Here is a 17,834-nt window from a genome sequence, read left to right on the forward strand (position 1 = left end):
GTGCTGGGGTCTCTCACTGCTTCCCACGGCCGCTTTCCCATATGTCTGAGCGAGCAGCCGGCCCTCAGTGTAAGCGCATGCAGGACTCTGGGGTGTGAGAAGAAAAGGCAAGAAGAGCCCGAGGAGGGGTCACAGCTCCGACACATCCACTTGGTCAACAGATGTGTCTGTGGCAGCGGAGGAGGTGGCCCTCGGTGACCACAGAGAGGCAGTCTCTGGATGCTGCCCAGAGCGCTATGGGTTTTGTTTCTACACCATCCGAGGAATAGGCTGGCCCTTTGGTTGGCGGCCTGGGGATATCACTGAATGCGGCTAACTCACGTAATTACTATTACTTCTGCACTGCGGGAGAACCCGCTGGGTCACTGGCAAAACCAGTCACCCGATGGTTTCCCTAAGGTCAGGCTTGGAGTTTGGCAGCTTGGGTCTGAATACTGACTCTGCCCCATTAGATGTGTGACCTCAGGGAAGTCAGGTAAACACACTGAGCCTCAGCTGCCTCCTCTGGGAAGTAGGGGTAACAAGGCCTTTGTGATGAGAAATAAATGTTATGTAAATGAGTAGCAGTGCCCAGGGCATCGTGAACTGTCGGTAAATAAATGATCATTATCATTATTGACTGTGACATGAGGAGTGTCTAGAACTCCACAGATGCCCAACACGGTCTGTCCTCTGACCAGGAGGAAGGAAGCCCCTCCAACTGCTCTGATGTTCTCTCCTGTGTCCTCCTCTGCTGCAGGGGTGCAGCGGCCCCTCACCCCTCTGCCCTCCTCCAGATCAGCCTGAGGGAGCACATGCCTTCAGACAGCACAATCCCATTTTCTCCTTCTCAGCTTGCAATCTTCCTAACATATAATAGGATCCAGGGGGACAACCCTACAAAGGAACCCTGACATGGACAGGACTTTCATCTTTCCCCCATGGGGTTTTTGAAATACAAGGCCAGAGCTGCCACCATGAAGGGTGATTTGGGGCAGGGCCTCTGTACTCACTGCCCGCGGTTCATTAATGATAATGTTTTCCCTCTGTGTCTCAGAATTTTTTTTTTTTAATCTTCAAAAGTTTCCTATGAGGATTTTGATATATAGGAGAAATCAGGATTCTGGATCTGAAAGGTACCTTGGACACCAAGTCGTCCAATCTCTGCACTCCTTGCCTTAAGAAGCTAAAGCTCACAAAAAAATTAAAAATAAAAATACTATATGATCTAGTAATCTCACTACTGGGTATTTACCCAAAGAAAATGAAAACACTAATTCGAAAAGATATCTGCACCCCCATGTTTATTGCAGCATTATTTACAATAGCCAAGATATGGAAGCAACCCAAGTGTCCATCCACAGATGAATGGATAAAGAAGATGTGGTGTGTACATACAAGGGAATATTAGCCATAAAGAAGAATGAGATCTTTCCATTTGTAACAACATGGATGGATCGAGAGGTGTTACGGTAAGAGAAATAAGTCAGACAGAGAAAGATAAATACCATATGATTTCACGGATGTGTGGAATCTAAAAATCAAAACAAAGGAATAAACAAACAGAAACAGACTCATAAATGCAGAGAACAAAGTGGTGGTTGCAGAGTGGGGGGATGGGCAAAATGGGTGCAGGGGAGGGGGAGGTACAGGCTCCCAGGTGTGGAGTGAATAAGTCACAGGGGAGGAAAGGCACAGCGTAGGGAGTATAAGCCAACGGTACTGGAGAGCGTTGTATGGTAACAGACGGTGGCTACACTTCCGGTGAGCACAGCATAACGTATGTACAGAGTTATGAATCCCTACGTTGCACACCTGAAACCAATGTAACATTGTGTGTCAACTATAATTTAACTTAAAACAAAAAAAGAAGGAAACTGAAGCTTGATACGGCACTTTGTTTTACTGCATGATTTCGCATTTGCTCTCTCCCCGCGTCCTCCTGACAATGCTTCAAGGGAGGTATTACCAGTGTCCTTGTTTATAGATAAGGAGATTGAGTAATTGAGTGCAGCTTCATGGTTAAGAGTATGTGCTCTGGGGCCAGCCAGCTAGGGCCAAATCCTGGCTCCACGACTGATGAGCTGAGACCTTGAGTAAGTGACTTCACTCCCTTGTGCCCCATTTCCCCCATCTGGAAGGTGGTGACAATGCCCAGTGCAATGGAAGTGCTGAATAAGTGTCAGCTAGTCTTATTGTTATTCCTGAAGCCCGTACACGGTAGACTTGTTGATTCTTCCACACACGTTTATTGAGCCCCTACTATGTGCCAGGCACAATGAAAGGTACTGAGGATACAAGGGTGAGCCAAACCAGACACCATGCCTTCCCTTCTGGAGTTTAAAGTCTAGTTGGGGAGACGTGCATCAATCAAAACCATCACACCAGTGTAAAAGTATACTTAGGGCAGGTGTTCTGAAGGAGGCACAGATGGTGTTATGATGAGATGGTAGGGCTAGTCGGGGGCTCCAGAAGGGCCTCCTGCACAAAGTGAAGACTCCCTGGATGTAGATGAGTGAGTTGGAATTAGCCAGACTGGGCCTAGTTGAGAGGACAGTTAGACTGGGACAGAGCAGTCTGGGCTGGGGCAGCAGGGACAGACACCCCGTGGAGAGACAGCACTGACAAGGTGAGGCTGGGGCACTGTACCAGGGCACAGCTGGGGTAAGACCAGCCGGGGTAGGAAGAGCCTGATCATTCGGGTTCTCCTGGGCCAGACAGAAGATTTTGATCTTTGTCCTAGAAGCCAAAAAGAAGGATGGTAAGCTGAGAAGTGACAATGATCAGATGTGTATTTTGAAAAGATGAGTGTGACTGCATTGTGAGGGATGGATGGGCGGGTGGCAAGCAGGGATGCAGGCGCTGACAGGGAGGAGGCCTCCGGTCACAGGTGCGTGGGCCTGGCACTCAGAGGAGAGGTCTGCGCCGCAGATGAAATGTGTGCCTCCTTGGCAGGCTGAGTATAGCCAAGGACATGGGGGAGCGGGCTTGGGGAGACCACCTAGAGCTGGGCTGTCCAATACAGTAAGCAGGAGTCACATGTACCTCTTAAACAACGAAAATGTGCCTGGTCTTAATTGAGATGCGCTCTAAATATAAATACACACTGAATTTTGAAGTATAAAAGAATGTGAGGTATCTCATTAATAATTTTACATCGTTTGCATGTTGAAATGGTAACACTTTGGATACATTGAATAAAATAAATCATTAAAATTAATTTTACCAGTTTCTTTTAACTTTTTAAAATGTGGCTACTTGAAAATTTAAATTACATAGGGGATTGGGATTTGTGGCTTCCATTAAGCTTCAGTTGGACAATGCTGATCTAGAGAGAGGAGAAGAGGGTCCAGAACCCAGCCCTGGGGAAGGACAATGGTCAAAGCAAAGGTTCAGCCAGCCCCTTAATTACTGACTCGCATCCAGGTAGAGAGGATGGTGGAGGACTAGGAGGGGATCAGGGGCGTGGGGAGGGTGGCGGGGGGGGGGGGGGGGGGGGGGGGGGGGAGTGTTGGGGGTGGGGGGGTGACATGGAGGGGAATGGGGAGGCATAGGGAGGTAAGGTTCCAGTAAGGGAAAAAGCATGGAGTCTGGAGAGCAACTGGGGTGATTTCACCACTCCCCGAGTTTGTACCGTACAGGGGTGGCGCAGCTCAGAGCCCTTTGAGAGGCATTTGGCCACAATACAGAAGAGATTCCCACTCGCCGGGCTCTGCTCTGTGCTTGGTTAAATGTCTGCATCAGCCCTCAGTTTAGGAGCGAAGGAAGCAGACTCTCATCTAACTTCACCAATTCCTAAATATTATTTTCTACAAATGCACTTTTACCTTATGTGGGCCAGGAGATCCGTGCCACCTGATGGAAGGAGTGGGTCGGGAGCGGCACCAGACTGAAGGGGCAGTGGTTGCCAAGTTGGGGCCTCGGGTTTCCCGCCGGTCGCCCGAAGGAGGGGGCGGGTGAGCTTAAGGCCCCTCCTCCTTCCGCAGCCTGCCTTTGCGGCTGCGTGACCTAAACAGCCAGGTGTGTGTTTCTTTACAGCTGAACAGCGGGAAAGGCGGCGTTGCCGAGAGAGGGGGTGTGTGTGAGAGTTGAGAATGGGGGGTGGGCGGTCTCTGGTGCAAAAACCTAGTTCCGCTCCCGTCAAAAGGGAACTCAAGGGAAAACTGCTCACTTCATCTTGGACACGTTTTCTAGCTATAATTGGCAAATATGCAAATGAAAGGCCCACATGGTCTGAAAGGGGCAAATCAAGCTCTAAGCGAGCGACGGGGGGAAACGGCCTCTTCCCCGGGGAGCCTTGGCACCGCGCGCGCCCCTCGGCGGGCGCCCCTCGGCGGACACCCTCAACGGGACTACCGCGAAGGCTCGGCGCTGGCGTGGCCCGGCCTGGCCGCGGCGGCCGCCGGGGGGCGCCCCTAGGCCCGGCCCCTGCCCCGCCCCCGCCCCCACCCCTGCCGCGCGGTCCGGGCCTCCGCGCCCCAAGGGTGCTGTCGCTTCCGCCGCCGCTTCCAGGCGCGCTGGTCTGCGGGTCGCCTCGGCGCGGGGCCCGCCGCCCGCCGCAGCCTCCCCTCGCCCCTCGGCGCGGCGAGGCCGCCCGCAGTAGGGTCCCCCGCGGCGCCCCAACAGCTCGGGGTAGAGCGGCCGGCTTTGTTCCCTGAGACCCGACGGCACGGGGGCCCGTGCATCTGGCGGCCGCGGCGGCGGCACTGCAGTGGTGGAAGCCCGGCCGGCCCGCCCGCCTGTAGCCGGCCGCTCGCAATGCACCAGCGCCGGCGCCGAGCGCGCACAGCCTCGTCGGGCCGGCCGGGCCCCCCGGCCGCGAGCGGCCCCCGCGCCCTCCTGCGTTAACTGCTGGAGTCCGCCTCCTCCCCGGCCCGCTCGCCGCTCGCCGCAGTACGAGCCGCCTCCCCGCCCCCGCCCCCCGCGCCGCCGCCGCCGCCGCCGCCGCCGCCGCAGGAGAGGGAGGGAGGGACGGAGGGAGGGAGGCGGCGGGGCCGAGCCCAGAGCCCGTCCCGGGCGCTGGCGAGCGAGCTCCGGCCACGGCGGGAGGCGCCATCCGGGGGCCGCCGGGCAGCCGCGGCGCGCCTCGCCCTCCGAGCGTCTCGCAGCCGCCTCCCCGGCCGACCCGGCCGCATCCTTCCCGCGGTGGGGAAAGAAGCTCCCCCCTCCGCGGAGCAGAGACTCATTTTTTTTTTCCTCCTCGGGAGGGTGTCGCCACCTGGATTGCCAAGTGTTAGGGGTCCGGGAGGCGGGGACCGGAGCACCGTGACCCGCCATGGCTCAAGCGGCCAAACAGCTGAAGAAAATCAAAGACATCGAGGCGCAGGCCCTCCAGGAGCAGAAGGAGAAGGAGGAATCCAACAGGAAGCGGAGGAACCGCTCCCGTGACCGAAAGAAGAAGGTAAGAGGGGGGCGGCGGCGACAGCCCGGCGGCAGAGGCGCCCTGGAGGTGGCCGCTGGGGGAAGGGGCTCGGCGGACCTAAGAACGAGGTGGGGGCGCGAGGACCCGGGCGCCGGAGTTGATGCCGCTCGAGAGTGGAGGGCGCGGGGTGGAAGAGGAGGAGGGAAGAGGCTTCGGTGCGGCGGGGCAGAGGACAGGGCAAGAGGCTGGAAGGGCAGAGCGGGCGGCCAGGAGGCTGAAGGCGCGCAGAAGCCCGCCGGCCCGCCGGCCGCGGAGACCTTTCAGCACCTTGGACAGATGCCGGGAGGCCCGCGCCGCTCTGGGAGGAACTTTTCCGGCCTCCCGGCGGCCCGCGAGGGTGATGGGCTGCTCCTCTCCGGCTCGCCGCCTCTCCTGGCTTTGCAAGGAAGCTGGTTTGGGGAAATGCGGCTCCGGGCTCCCGAGGCTGCTCTGCCGGGCGCCTCCCCCGGTGACCCACGCTCCCACAAGGAGAGCTTCGTTCCCATGTCTCTGAACCAGGGGTTCTCCTGTCCTTCCTCGACCCTTCTCGAGCCCAGGAAGCGCCTTTCCTAACCCTCCGAGTCCAGAGGCAGAAAGGCATGCCCCCGGGGCATTTGGCAGCATCCTATGTTTGGGTCACTCAAGATGAGCGACTGATGGCCAGGAGGGGAAGTTCCTTTGGAAGCCAGACACGGGTGCTGTCCAGCTTGGCCCAAGGGCCTGGTCAGAGAACAGGTCTGCCTTTTTGTGGAGGAGTGCCGAGACAAGATATCTCCCTGCCCCCACCCCATGACCCAGACCCCTTAAAGCAGCTGTTGGTGTGTTGAGCACTTCCTTCTGGGTCTGAGGTCTCCCTACCCCTGACTCAAAGCACCTCTAGAAACACCTTTGGTGAGAAACACCTCTTAGTCTGAAATATCTTTCATTGCAAAGGGAGGGTGTGGTTAATTGGGCAGAGGGCTCCAGCTAAGAGGTGTTTTAGAGGCCCCCTCCCCCCATGGAGGAGGCCAGCAGTACATGGATGCAGTTCTGGGAAGTGGAGGTAGGGCTGAACTCCAACGTCAGGAGAGCCATTTTAACCCAAAGAAGTCCGTGTGTGGCACAGCCTGCAAGCTTACTCACCAGGGAATGGGACCCCTCAGGGTTCCAGGCAGAGGCACTGGTCTTGATTGAGAAGGAAATGTTTTTGGTTTTGGGTCCCCCCCCCCGAAATTGTCTCACTCTGAGAAAGAAGTTTGGAGCCTTGGTTGACAGCAGAGTGTGGAGAAAAGACAGCTTGTGGGTCATACTCCACTTAGCAGTGGGTCAGCAGGACCAACATCAGGCCTTTTCCTAGAGATGAGACACAGGCGCAGAGATGTTCTCTGACTGTAACCGAATTAACCAGCCCACTCTAGGCTTTCCTGCACCCCTTCAAGAGCCAGCCCCTCCTCCCTCAAGGGATTTCCATGGTGTGTGTAAATAGTAGTTTCCCAAAGGCACCACCCCTTTAGCAGGACGGAAAAAGAGGCCTTCCCCAAACCTATGGTGAATCAGAGTTTGGGTTGGTGCCACTTAGAGAATCTCAAGTCCTTCTGCTAGGGTCTGAAATACCAGAGCCCATCCTGTGAGTCAGGCAGGGGGAAGTCTGGTTATATCTGACAGTGTTCACCCACTTTCTTGGCATGAATGTAAATTTCTTGTTAGAAAAGCGTGCTCTCTATTTCCATTCCTGCCGATTGCTTTAGGAGCCAAGCCCATCCTCTCCCAAACTGCTCACTCAGTGTTTTTATCCCACTTCTTGCTCTGGAGCTTCCTCCTTGATGCTCCTGATACCTTAAATAATTTTTTTGAGCAATAGTCAAAACAGAACTCTCCCTTCTTCTCTTCTTTGGTTTCTTTCCATCCTATGAAGCTCCCTTCAATATAACTCTGCATCCCGACTGCATTTAATACACACACATAAGAGTGGCAATCTCAATATTCTTTTTACCTCTTTGGTCTTAATCTTTACCTTCTTATGAACTTTATGTCCATTTTGAGTGCTAGATGAAAATAGATTTTCCTCCCCCTGAGTTGTGTTATTTTGTTTTATAGCTGGTCATAGCATACTGCGTCAATAAGCATTCAGAAATCTCCCATACAGATATTCATTATTTTATGCAGTACCCTGGGTGCTAGGACTGATACAACAATAACAGGGAAATCTTAAGTCAAAGTGATAGTGGTAACATAAACTCACAGAGCCGATTCTTGGGGTGAGGAGGGTATGGTATGGGGTGAGGTGTGGGGTGCTTTCTTTGTATTCCATAATAATTTTGAGGTCTCTTAGCTATGGGCATAGTCTTGAGGGCCATCTCAGAGACTAGAGTTAAAATTTATAGCAAAATGCAAAATCACAAGAAGGTGGAGGGCCCTGGAGGGAAAGGTGAGGGAGACAGAACCATGCAGAAAGAGATATTTAGAGGAGGCAGAGGACGCTCCTGTAGGGGCTGGGGAAGCAGATGGCCAGGGTTGAAGGTTCATATGAGGTCAAGTCTAACCTGGGCCAATGAAGGAATGTTTGAAGGGAAAGATGATTAAAATCAAGCAGGTGAGGACTTTACCGTTGGTCACCACAGACTGGGGCTGCCACGGAACCATCCTTGTCATCAGCACGAAGAAAGAACTTCAGAGATGCAAGTGAACGTTTTATTCCAGTGAATTGGTAATTCATAGGAATATATAGCTGAGCCAAGGGCATGCTGAATTTACGGAAAGGAAAGGTGTTTGTCCCATGGGTAACCTGCTTAGCAGGGACTGACTGAGCAGACCGAATCCCTCCCCGTTTGTAGAAAGAATCGTGGTTGTAACTTCAACACTGGTTGCAGTTTTTATGGTTGATGATATTGTGTGGGAAGGCGCTTGCTAAGGGGTGCTGTGCAACGGGGGATGGAGGCTGGTGTTGTGACGCACTGACTGACACAGATAGAAACCACCTCGACACAGGGAATTGAGCTAAAACTCTGGAGCTCTAAAAATGCCTGCATTCTTCTGGGGCTTCATTCAGGTTTCTGTTTGTGTAGCACGCATCCTTGTCAGATGCTGGCTGTTGGAGCTGCAGCTTTAAAGAAAAAAAAGTCCGGAATTTATGACATTTACTGATAAGTCCCCCTGCTTCTGAAGGTTGGGATGGAAATAAATAAATCGCAAAGCATGTGTAAAGCAGGCATTTGCATGAAGAATGAAAGCTTTCTAAGGCTGAGGATGCCTTGGGCACAGGAATATGTGTGCTTTTTATGTTTACCCAGGGCTTGAGGTTAGGAGAGGAGGACAGAGAGGTTGGAGAGAAAGTAAGGCCCAGCATGGGAGGAGGGTCAGAATTAAATAAAGGAGGAGAAGATGAAGGCGTGAGGGAGATAGCTAGGGAAAAGAGGGGCTGGCAGCTCAGCCCTGCTTTAAGGGGTTCCGCTAATCCTGCTGCCTGTCATACCTGTCAGACCCTGGGATGGTGATTACTGAGCTCTCTCCTTGTCCCTGCTTCTGTCTCCCTGCTTCATCCTCTGTCCCCTCTGCTTTTGGTGAAGGAAGAGATCATACCCTATTCCTGGCTGTAGCCCCAGCGCCTGACACATAATGGGTGTACAGTAAATGTATGGGATGATTGGTTGAATGAGCAGATTAATATATTTGTTTCTGTTTGCTCCGATGTTGTCTTGGTTATAGACACGGGTTCAGGTGAACAATATACTCTTTGACTGTCCTTTGGGGGCATCCGAAGAAAGTCTGGTATTTCTTTCTTTTCTAATCATTGGCAAAGCAATAGAGATTCACAGGCAGGCAGTGGAACGATCTAATTTTTTGGTGCAGTGAATTCCACCACAGAGTGTGTAGTCAGTTCCTTGCAGGGTCTCTGCTGCACTAAATGTCAAGTGGTTTTAGCCATTTGGAACAACAGTGTTTGCACAGGCCCTCAAGGAGCCAAGAAGAAGAGAGCAGAGAACAAACCAAGCGAGCAGAGGAGTGGAACGTGGTCTTCACCACTCTGCTGTGCAGCGGTGCCCGTCGGTCTTTCCAGACCACGCAGGGCTCCCCGGGGAGTGCTCAGCCCCCCTCGCACAGCAGAACAAGGCCCCACTCCCAGACTGCGGACCAGTCTTTGTGTGATCCCGTGACTGGACTTGCAGGGGAGGCTTGGGGTGACCTGCACGAGTCTGGAGTGGGTCGAGGCCAGGAGGGTGATGGGGGTGGGGTGGGGGAGGGGTGAGCAAGAGTGGGATGAAGGGAAGGAAGTTAAGCCCGAGCGTCATGTGGGCCCACGTCTTCTGATTGTAAGGGTCTCAGATGTAAACTTCTGCTGTTGTCTGCAAATGAGTTTATCCTTTCAATCTGAGATATAGCAGACAGGATCCAAAGAGAATGATGTTCCGCAGACGTCTTTAAATCTGGGTCCTGTTGCCACATCACATCACGAGTATATGTTGCTGTATGAATTAATATTTGTATATGAAGTCTCTGGCTTTTGAATAGCATAATCATGGTACATTGCACGTTCATTATTAAATGCGTTATTTTATTAGTTGTGAGCCTTTAAAATATACCACAGCCCTGCTTTGGCATCTCTTCTTATTTTAGTGCCTTGGGACCCTCCAAAAACGGCCGTAGCCCTGCCTTTCTGGAGCTCTGGGAGCTACCAGCAGTGGCTGAAGTTGTGCGAACTTTCCCAGCCTGCTCTAGGTTCCTCTCCCAACCCAGTGCTTCGAAGCAGCCCCGCTGCGGGGACAGTGGCATTGGGGCTGTTCCCTGGCTGCTCCCGACCCCTTCGCCAGACCAGGAGAGCAGGGTCTTGTGAGCACAGACACTACACCCTCAGTGATGTCCAGCACTCTTCAGTTTGCACATCTTTTGCTCCTCACAGCCGCTGCTCAAAGTAAGTGGGTCGGCAGCCCAAACTCAGGGCCCGGAACAAACGGCCTCCCTGTGAAGGGGACCGTGCGGCAGCCCCCGTGACCTGTCTCTTCTCTTGTTCAGCCTAGCGAAGTGCTGGCTCGCTGGTTCTGCTTATCTCCTCTCACTATGGCTTTTTCTTAACCCCAGTCTGAGGCTCCTTCCTCCTCCTTTCAACAAAAATGAACGGACACTAGTGAATGGGGACCACGTGTAGGCACTTTTCGTCCCCATGCTTTGCCTCCGTAAGGCCTTTGTAGAGGTAGATCTCTCATCACTTCTTCCCCTTTGGTGTCCGAGCCCATCACTCCGTTCTTCAAGGAACCCTTCCTGAATGCCCTCCTCACCTCCACCCCATTGTTCCTTCTCCACCTTGTCGACCTTTGTCCTAGGGTGTGTGTGTGCGATGCGTGTTCTTGTTTTATCCTTTCTACTAAACTGATTTCGGAAGAGTTGGCCCTACAGAATTGGAACCAACTAAATCTATTTTTTCCTGAATTATTCTGACTAAAGCAAAGTCATCAATGTTTGGTTTTTGAAAAAAGCAAATAAGCTTTCCTTGGCTCCGTATCTCCATTTCCGGTTCTGGAAAAACAGCTCAAAAACCTCTCTTTTACAGTGTGCTGGGCTAGGAGCCGGTCCTGGATTGCAGTTCCAGCTACATGTGCGTGAATAAGCCTCTGAATTTCTCTGAGCCTCAGTTTGCTCATCTGCAAAATAGGGATGAGAATCAAATGAATGTGCTTTGTAAACTTTAAAACTCCCATGATATTCAAAAGGTTATAGTTAATAAAGTAATGATTATTTTTTAAATAACGTAATGATTATTAATTAAATTATTCTTTCTAATGAATCCAATACCAGAGCTCTTGCCTGGCCTTCCAGTTGGTGGTGTGAAATTTTGATGTGTGCCTGGGAAGGCCAGCACATTATTACTTCAGTGCTGGTAAATGAGAAAAGGGTACTTTAAATCATATCTTCATTTCATTTTCAGGAAAGGAATGAATTTCCCATTTTGACAAGATTTATTATTGCAGACTTAGTTATCTCCATGGGTCCAGTCTAAAACTTTGAGATGGGCTTTATTAAAGTCCTGCATGGCAATTGTAGCTGTCAATCAAAAGGGGAACATGAAAGTGGTTCCTAAATTTTCTTAGAATACCATCACCGGCAGAGCCATGGCTGATAAATCCGGGGTGTGTGATATCATAGATAATGGAACACATGGTGTTATGGGCAGACCAGACCCCTCCAGGGAGACTCTGTGCATCTTAAGAGTGCAAGCGTAACACATGCACCAAGAGAGGAGAATGTGCATTATGGACGCTCAAAGCTAAAGGAAAGAAGATTTAATGGTCAGCCAATTAAAAAAAAAAAAAAAACTTTTTTCCTTTGCTTCCAATGTGACTGGATGGTTCCTTTCAAAGAGAATTTCTCCGTGTCTTTGCTAAGGTGATAATACATATTCCGTTTCCGTTAGTACATTTTTGTCCATTTCAGAGCATCGTTGACAATGCTACTGCAAAGCAAGCTGCTTTGTTTATCAAAGGAGGGGTCTGTATGTATGGAGAGCCTGCGTGTCCTACAGGCATTGGGTCCCTGCAGCCTCGCAGAGCCTGGCTCAAGCCCAGCCTGGCTTCCAAGCTTATTCGCAGCCCTGGCCCGAGGCTGCCTGCTCAGGTATATGACGCACCCCCAGGGCAGTCAAGGCTGTGTGAGGCACCCAGAGGGGAGACAGCACGGACGTACTTCCCCTGCCTTCACCAGAAGGACTTGCAAATTCGTGGGAAGGCTGCCGGAGGAGGAAGTAACCCAGGGCAGAATGGAGGCCGGTGATTTGGGCTTAGGACCGAAGTGCTGGCATCTGATTCCCGTTGGGACATGCGTGTTCAGAGGCTCCTCTGTAGGTCTCAGGAGCAGCCCGTGTGACCGTGAGGGGTCTGCGCAGTCACCCAGGTTAAGACAACAGGCCAAATGAAGGAGTGGCTAAAAACTGAATCCTGGGGATTACCTGCTCTATTTCTGGCTCTTCTGCCTCACAAAATGGTTATTTCCCCTTTACTTTCTGTTGTGGAGATTTCTCTGCCTACCAAGTCAGCATCTTGTCCATGAATTGTTTAATAATGTGTAGCTCTGGAGTGCCAGCATTTCTGCCATTGTCCTCTATTCTTTCCTCCTACCTGGCACTTTTGCTTGTTACGTGGAGGAATCCCTGGCCCTCTGGGGTCCTGTGCCTTCATATGAAGTGCTTGTCAACAGCTGGACTTGGTGTTAGGGCCGTGAGGCCTGGCAGGAACAGGAGGGGAGTGTGGCCCGGCTCTTGCCCATGCCCATCCATCGCTTGGATGCCCATGGTTTCATCTGCTGCCCCGAAGAAGTCAAGTGGTCTAAGTACAGCCAAGGGAGCGGGGTACAGTCAGGAAGAAGACAGGAACAGGAGGTCAGAAGGCAGTGAATGTTATTAAAGTAGAATTGGGACAGGTAGGGACGGAGCAAGAGGAAGCCCTATAGGGAAAAGGAAGGAGGTCCGTGACTCCTCCACTCAGTTCTGAGATTGAAAGGGCAGCCCCCAAACACCCAGGGTGAGACCCACCAGAAAAGAGATGGGATAATGGGCCTAAAGGCCCCTCAACTTTGCTAGTATCAGACCAGCTGGGGGAGAGGGCTTGTCATCCGCAGACCTGCCCCATCTCCACCTGCAGAGTCTGACACTGGGTGCGGGTGGGGCCAGGCACCTGCGTGTCCAGCAAGCTCCCCTCCGGTGAGGCTTGCACAGAGCTAACCAGAGAGCCTTTATTCTAGTAGAGCGATAGGCTTCCTTCTCCACAGGACTGGCCACAATGCTAAAGTCAACCCTTTACTTGCCCACTTCCTTTGGGGAGTTGGATATAGAATAAAAGAATAAGTAAATACAAATCCTCTACTCCTCACTTCTTTCTTTCATCTCCTGGTTTGATCTTCCCTTAGTCTTGTCACAATCCATCAACTTATTCCCATAGCTCTGCTAGAACAAAGGCTCTCTGGTTAGCTCTGTGCAAGCCTCACCCGAGGGGAGCTTGCTGGACACGCAGGCACCTGGCCTCTCCCTCCACCCAGCGTCAGACTCCAATTCCCCATAGGAAGGGGGCAAGTAAAGGGTTGGCTTAAGCACTGTGGCCAGTCTCATGGGGGAAGTAAGCCTGGTCAGGGCCAAGAGAGGGGTGGCCTGGGGAGGGGGCCTGGGAGGCTTCTGGAGGTTGAGGCTGGCTCTTCAGTGGGCCGGGCCATTCAGCTGAGGCAATAGCGTGTGTGGAGGGTGGGCGAGAGGGTCTGGAGGGGGCGGTGGGCTGGGGACCGTGGGCCCAAATGTGGGAACAAAGAGAGCAGGGTGAGGGAGCCCTGGAAGGGGCGGCAGAGAGAGCTAAGGCAGGGGCCCAGCTGTGTCCACAGGGCAGAGGCAACCTGAGGGGCTCCAGGCAGAAGTCTGAAAGGTTCCCGTGCCTTGGCACAGAAACTCTGTGACATGCTGAGGGATAATGCAGCTGAGGGGCAGGCTGGTTTGAGCTGGGGCGGCTCCTGGGGACGGAGAACATGTGGCCAATGAGCTATTTGGGTGGTAGAGAAAATTGGTGTTTGTTGTAGTAGAGTGGGTACCAATAAGTAGTCAAGGCTGATCTGTAGTAGGTTTCACTTTGACTTATATTAACCTATTTGCCTGTGTGTGTATATGTGTATACAATTAGATGTCCATGCGACCTCATTTCTGATTTGGTGTTGGACTAGTTAGTTGGCGATGCCTTTCATTGAACCAGGAAAGAGGAGGGGAACAGCTTAGGAAGAAAATGATGAGTCCTTTGGATTGTCAGGTAGCTTCCTGGAGCTCTCGGTTGAGAGAGGGAGAGAGCTAATGGAAAATGTTCTTAAATATCAGGGAGTCTGTTGGGCTGGTGGTGGAAAGGAGAGGTGTCGGTTCCAGTCCGTGCTCTCCAGCAAGGCCCTGGAGTGCCGATCTTCCGGGTGATTGCTTTAACTAGGGCACATGCACGTGACAAAGCCTACCGGCCGTGTGAAACTAAAAAATCTGACTGGTGGACACTCCTGTCTGCAGGGAAGGCAAGTCCCCAGGCTTGGGGTGGGCTGTGGGGAGGCAGGACTAACTCACTTTTCAATGAAGGACTTCAGCACCATCGCCCATATGGCAAAATGCTATGCGTTCACTACAAATGCTGCTTAAAAGAATTTGTTTTTAAGAATATGTTTCTAATAAAAAAGTAGGAATATGCTTAAGATGTAATGTAATTAAAACTGCAATGTAATGTAATTAAAAGAAAAGGCAGAGGATGCCCTGCTTGTCAGAAAGGATAGCCAGCTTTCTCTGCCTCTGTGTCTGGATTGAAAGCTGGGATTTATAGATGACGTCACACCCCCAACAAAGAATTCCAAGGTGATGTGGACTAGAGCCAAGTAGGTAACAGAATGTACTGGCTCAAAGTGGAGCTGGAGTGTGGCCCCAAAAGTCTGGGCAGTTGGGTCTTGGCATGTGAGGCCATCCATTGTAAACCAACTTAAAAATGTGTGTGTGTTGGGTCTAATCCTCCATTCTGCAGCCAGAGTGATCTTCCAAAAATGCAAATCAGATTTTGACACTCCCTCCTTTAAATCCTTCAGTGGCTTCCTAATTGCCCTTAGAATATAGTCCAGGCTCATTACTCTGGGCTCCTTAGACCCCGCCCCGCCCCAGGCTAGCCCATAACTGCCTTTCCCATTTCATCTCTTTTCTGCATGCTGCACTCAGCTGGACTCTGAGCTTCTTCTAGTACTTCGGATATGTGTGCTTTCTCTGCCTTTAGATCTTGCTGTTTGTTGAGTCTTTTTTTTTTTTTTTTAAGTAAGTGCTACACCCACCGTGGGGCTTGAACTCATGACCCCGAGATCAAGAATCGCATGCTCTACCCACTGAGCCAGCCAGGCGCCTCTGTCTGCAGCATCTTTTGCCTCACACACTAATGCCAACTCTTCTGTCAGAATTCAGTGTGAACATTGCCTCCCAAGTCCTAGGCGAGGTTAGGTTACCCTGCCCCATATTATTCCACTATGCTCATGTTGCAAGGTGACCAGAAAAGTCAGAGGACTTCAGTGTGTGTCAGGGGGTCATCTTTGATTGTGATGTCGAAGCAGCAATGAAGAGATGTGAGCTTTGGAGTGAGATGGATTCAGATGGCCGTGCGTTGGTGTCCTGGCTCAGATGTTTACTAGCTGGGGACTTTGGGCAAGTTGCTCAATTACCCTCCCTGAGTGTCAGTGGTATTTATAAGGTAGAGAAAGTAATATGTACCACTCAACCATGCAGGGTTGTTGCAAGGATTGAGTGAGGGGCGCCTGGATGGCTCAGTCGTTAAGCGTCTGCCTTTGGCTCAGGTCATGATCCCAGGGTCCTGGGATCGAGCCCCGCATCGGGCTCCCTGCTCAGCGGGAAGCCTGCTTCTCCCTCTGACCCTCCCCCTGCTTGTGTTCCCTCTCTCGCTGTCTCTCTCTGTCAAATAAATAAATAAAATCTTTAAAAAAAAAAAAAAGGATTGAGTGAGTTAATATATGTAAAGCACCCAATAAATGTCTGCTCTAGGATCTCCGTCACCACACACACCCATCTCCCACAGAGCAACCGATAAATCCAAGACACGAGCATAAACAGGCTGTGGATGTGGGGGTGGGGTGGCAGGGAGAAACACGTCTGCACTTAGACCACCAAATGGATAAATCAGTGAAGATTTTTAAAAATGTGACCACTGGCCTTTTCCTCTTTGACTCTAAATAAAACTTTGCCTGTCCCGTGCGCCTCAGCCTTTGACCTCGTTCTTGAGCAGACCTGCATTGGGGGGACATCTGGACTGCAAGCCGTGTGGATGAATCTTGACACTTTCACTCCACGTGGGTAGCACCCCACGCCTGACAGGACCTAGAAAGGGGGTTGGAAAAAACGTTATGATTCTGTACCAGGGTGAAGCTCTACCATCAGCAGGTAGGACGTTTAAGGATGTTGCCCATGAATCTGCCATTCTCTGCCCCAGCCTGTGTCTCCAATGCTCTTGCTCACGTATCATTCCTGCAATAACCTCCTCTAGGCTTTGCCTTTCCAATCCAGTCTTTACCTTAGAGCAAGAGTCATGCTTTTACAAACACTGTGTGATAGGCATCCCCTTCCCTCACAAGGACCCTCACAGCTCCCAAGGCCACTCATGATCTGCCTGCCACTGGGGTCTTATCCCTCATCACCCCCCCCCACTGTGCTCCCAGGGCCTGTGGTGCTTCCAGCCCAGCAACTTCACATGCCGCGCCCACTCTGGAACTCAGCCTACTCCCTACTCTCTCTTAGGGCCCAGCTTCCCTTCCTCCAAGCAGCTCTCCTGAATCTGGGTCAGAGATGCGGTAGAAGGGGTGCCAGCCTTGAAGGGAGGCCGGGGAGGTGGTGTCCAGGATCCCTTCCCACTCAGCCACTATATATGAGTCCAGGGAGTTTCCCAAGCCTTTTAAAGCTAATGGCACTTTCAACTAAGTCCCAGGACAACTCAGGATTATGGACCCAGTCAGGAAATGAAACTAAATCATTACCTGGCATTTCTCAATTAATGGAGCCTCTCCTGGGGCACCTGGTGGTGTAGTCGGTTGAGCCTCTTGATGCTTAGTTTGGCTCAGGTCATGATCACAGGGTCATGAGATCGAGCCCCGTGTCAGGCTCCACACTCAGCGTGGAGTCTGCTTAAAACTCTCTCATTCTGCCCCTCCCCCTCTCAAATAAATAAATAATAAAATAATGGAGCCTCTCCTTCCTTCCATACCACCCCTCTGATTTGCAAGCATTAACTACTTGTGGTTGTGGATGAAAAGAACAGACTTGGAGTTAAGAGAGCCGAGTTCTGCTTCTTTTCCACTCTCTTGTGTAGCTTTGGATGCTTCTTTGAGCCTCAGTTTCCCTTCCTCTAAAATAAAGGGATTGATTTAGAGGACTTCTGGGGGCGGTGCGTACAGTGATTCTGAGATTCTGTGAATTTACAAGGCCAGCCTCAGGTGTACTGACAGAGAAATCTGGGGGCAGGGGAGGCTGTCTTGTGTTGTGGTCCAGCTCTAATGGATACCAGGCTGCAGGGCACAGGAATGTTAGCAAAAGTGTGAAAGAGCGCTCAGCGTAGGGTTCTGGTTCAGCTGGCTGATCCTCATGCCATCCAGTCTATTACTCCCACGACGCTGCTGTTCCTGTGGACGGGTCAAGGAGAGCAGGTGTGCTGATAAAGCGTGGGAGTTACTTGGGCCATTGGAAGGTCTCCATGCTCAAGGTGAACAGATGCCGTCCTTGGGGGTGTATGTTTTTGGAGAGCCTGAATAATCAGACTCCCCTGTGGCTCCATAAGCCTCCTGCTGAAGCCAGTAAGTGCCTGCTTCTATGTTTACCACAAAGTGTAACCTCTGGGAGGGCAGAGAGTACCTGCCGCAGGTGAACGGAGAAGTCAGGAGGCAGAGTGCCTTCTATTTTCAGTGCAAGGTGACTGGATGTGTCACACGCTGAGTTGCCTTC

At 51.7% G+C, this 17,834-nt stretch overlaps 1 protein-coding gene across 10 annotated transcripts in view; it reads left to right on the forward strand.

The window, feature by feature from the left end:
- The first annotated feature begins 5,052 nt into the window (after positions 1–5,052).
- ANK1 (ankyrin 1) overlaps positions 5,053–17,834 on the forward strand; it is a 206,540-nt gene continuing 193,758 nt past the window's right edge. For 9 of the 10 annotated variants that reach the window (XM_032413332.1, XM_032413334.1, XM_032413335.1 and 6 more), the window contains exon 1: positions 5,053–5,380. In XM_032413332.1, the coding sequence (XP_032269223.1) occupies positions 5,255–5,380 (126 nt within the window). In that variant the 5' untranslated portion in view covers positions 5,053–5,254. The remainder of the gene's footprint in view (positions 5,381–17,834) is intronic. The other variant, XM_032413343.1, reaches the window with a different exon arrangement.

Source organism: Phoca vitulina, unplaced genomic scaffold, assembly GCF_004348235.1.
Source record: "Phoca vitulina isolate PV1807 unplaced genomic scaffold, GSC_HSeal_1.0 scaffold15, whole genome shotgun sequence".
Lineage (NCBI taxonomy): Eukaryota > Metazoa > Chordata > Mammalia > Carnivora > Phocidae > Phoca > Phoca vitulina.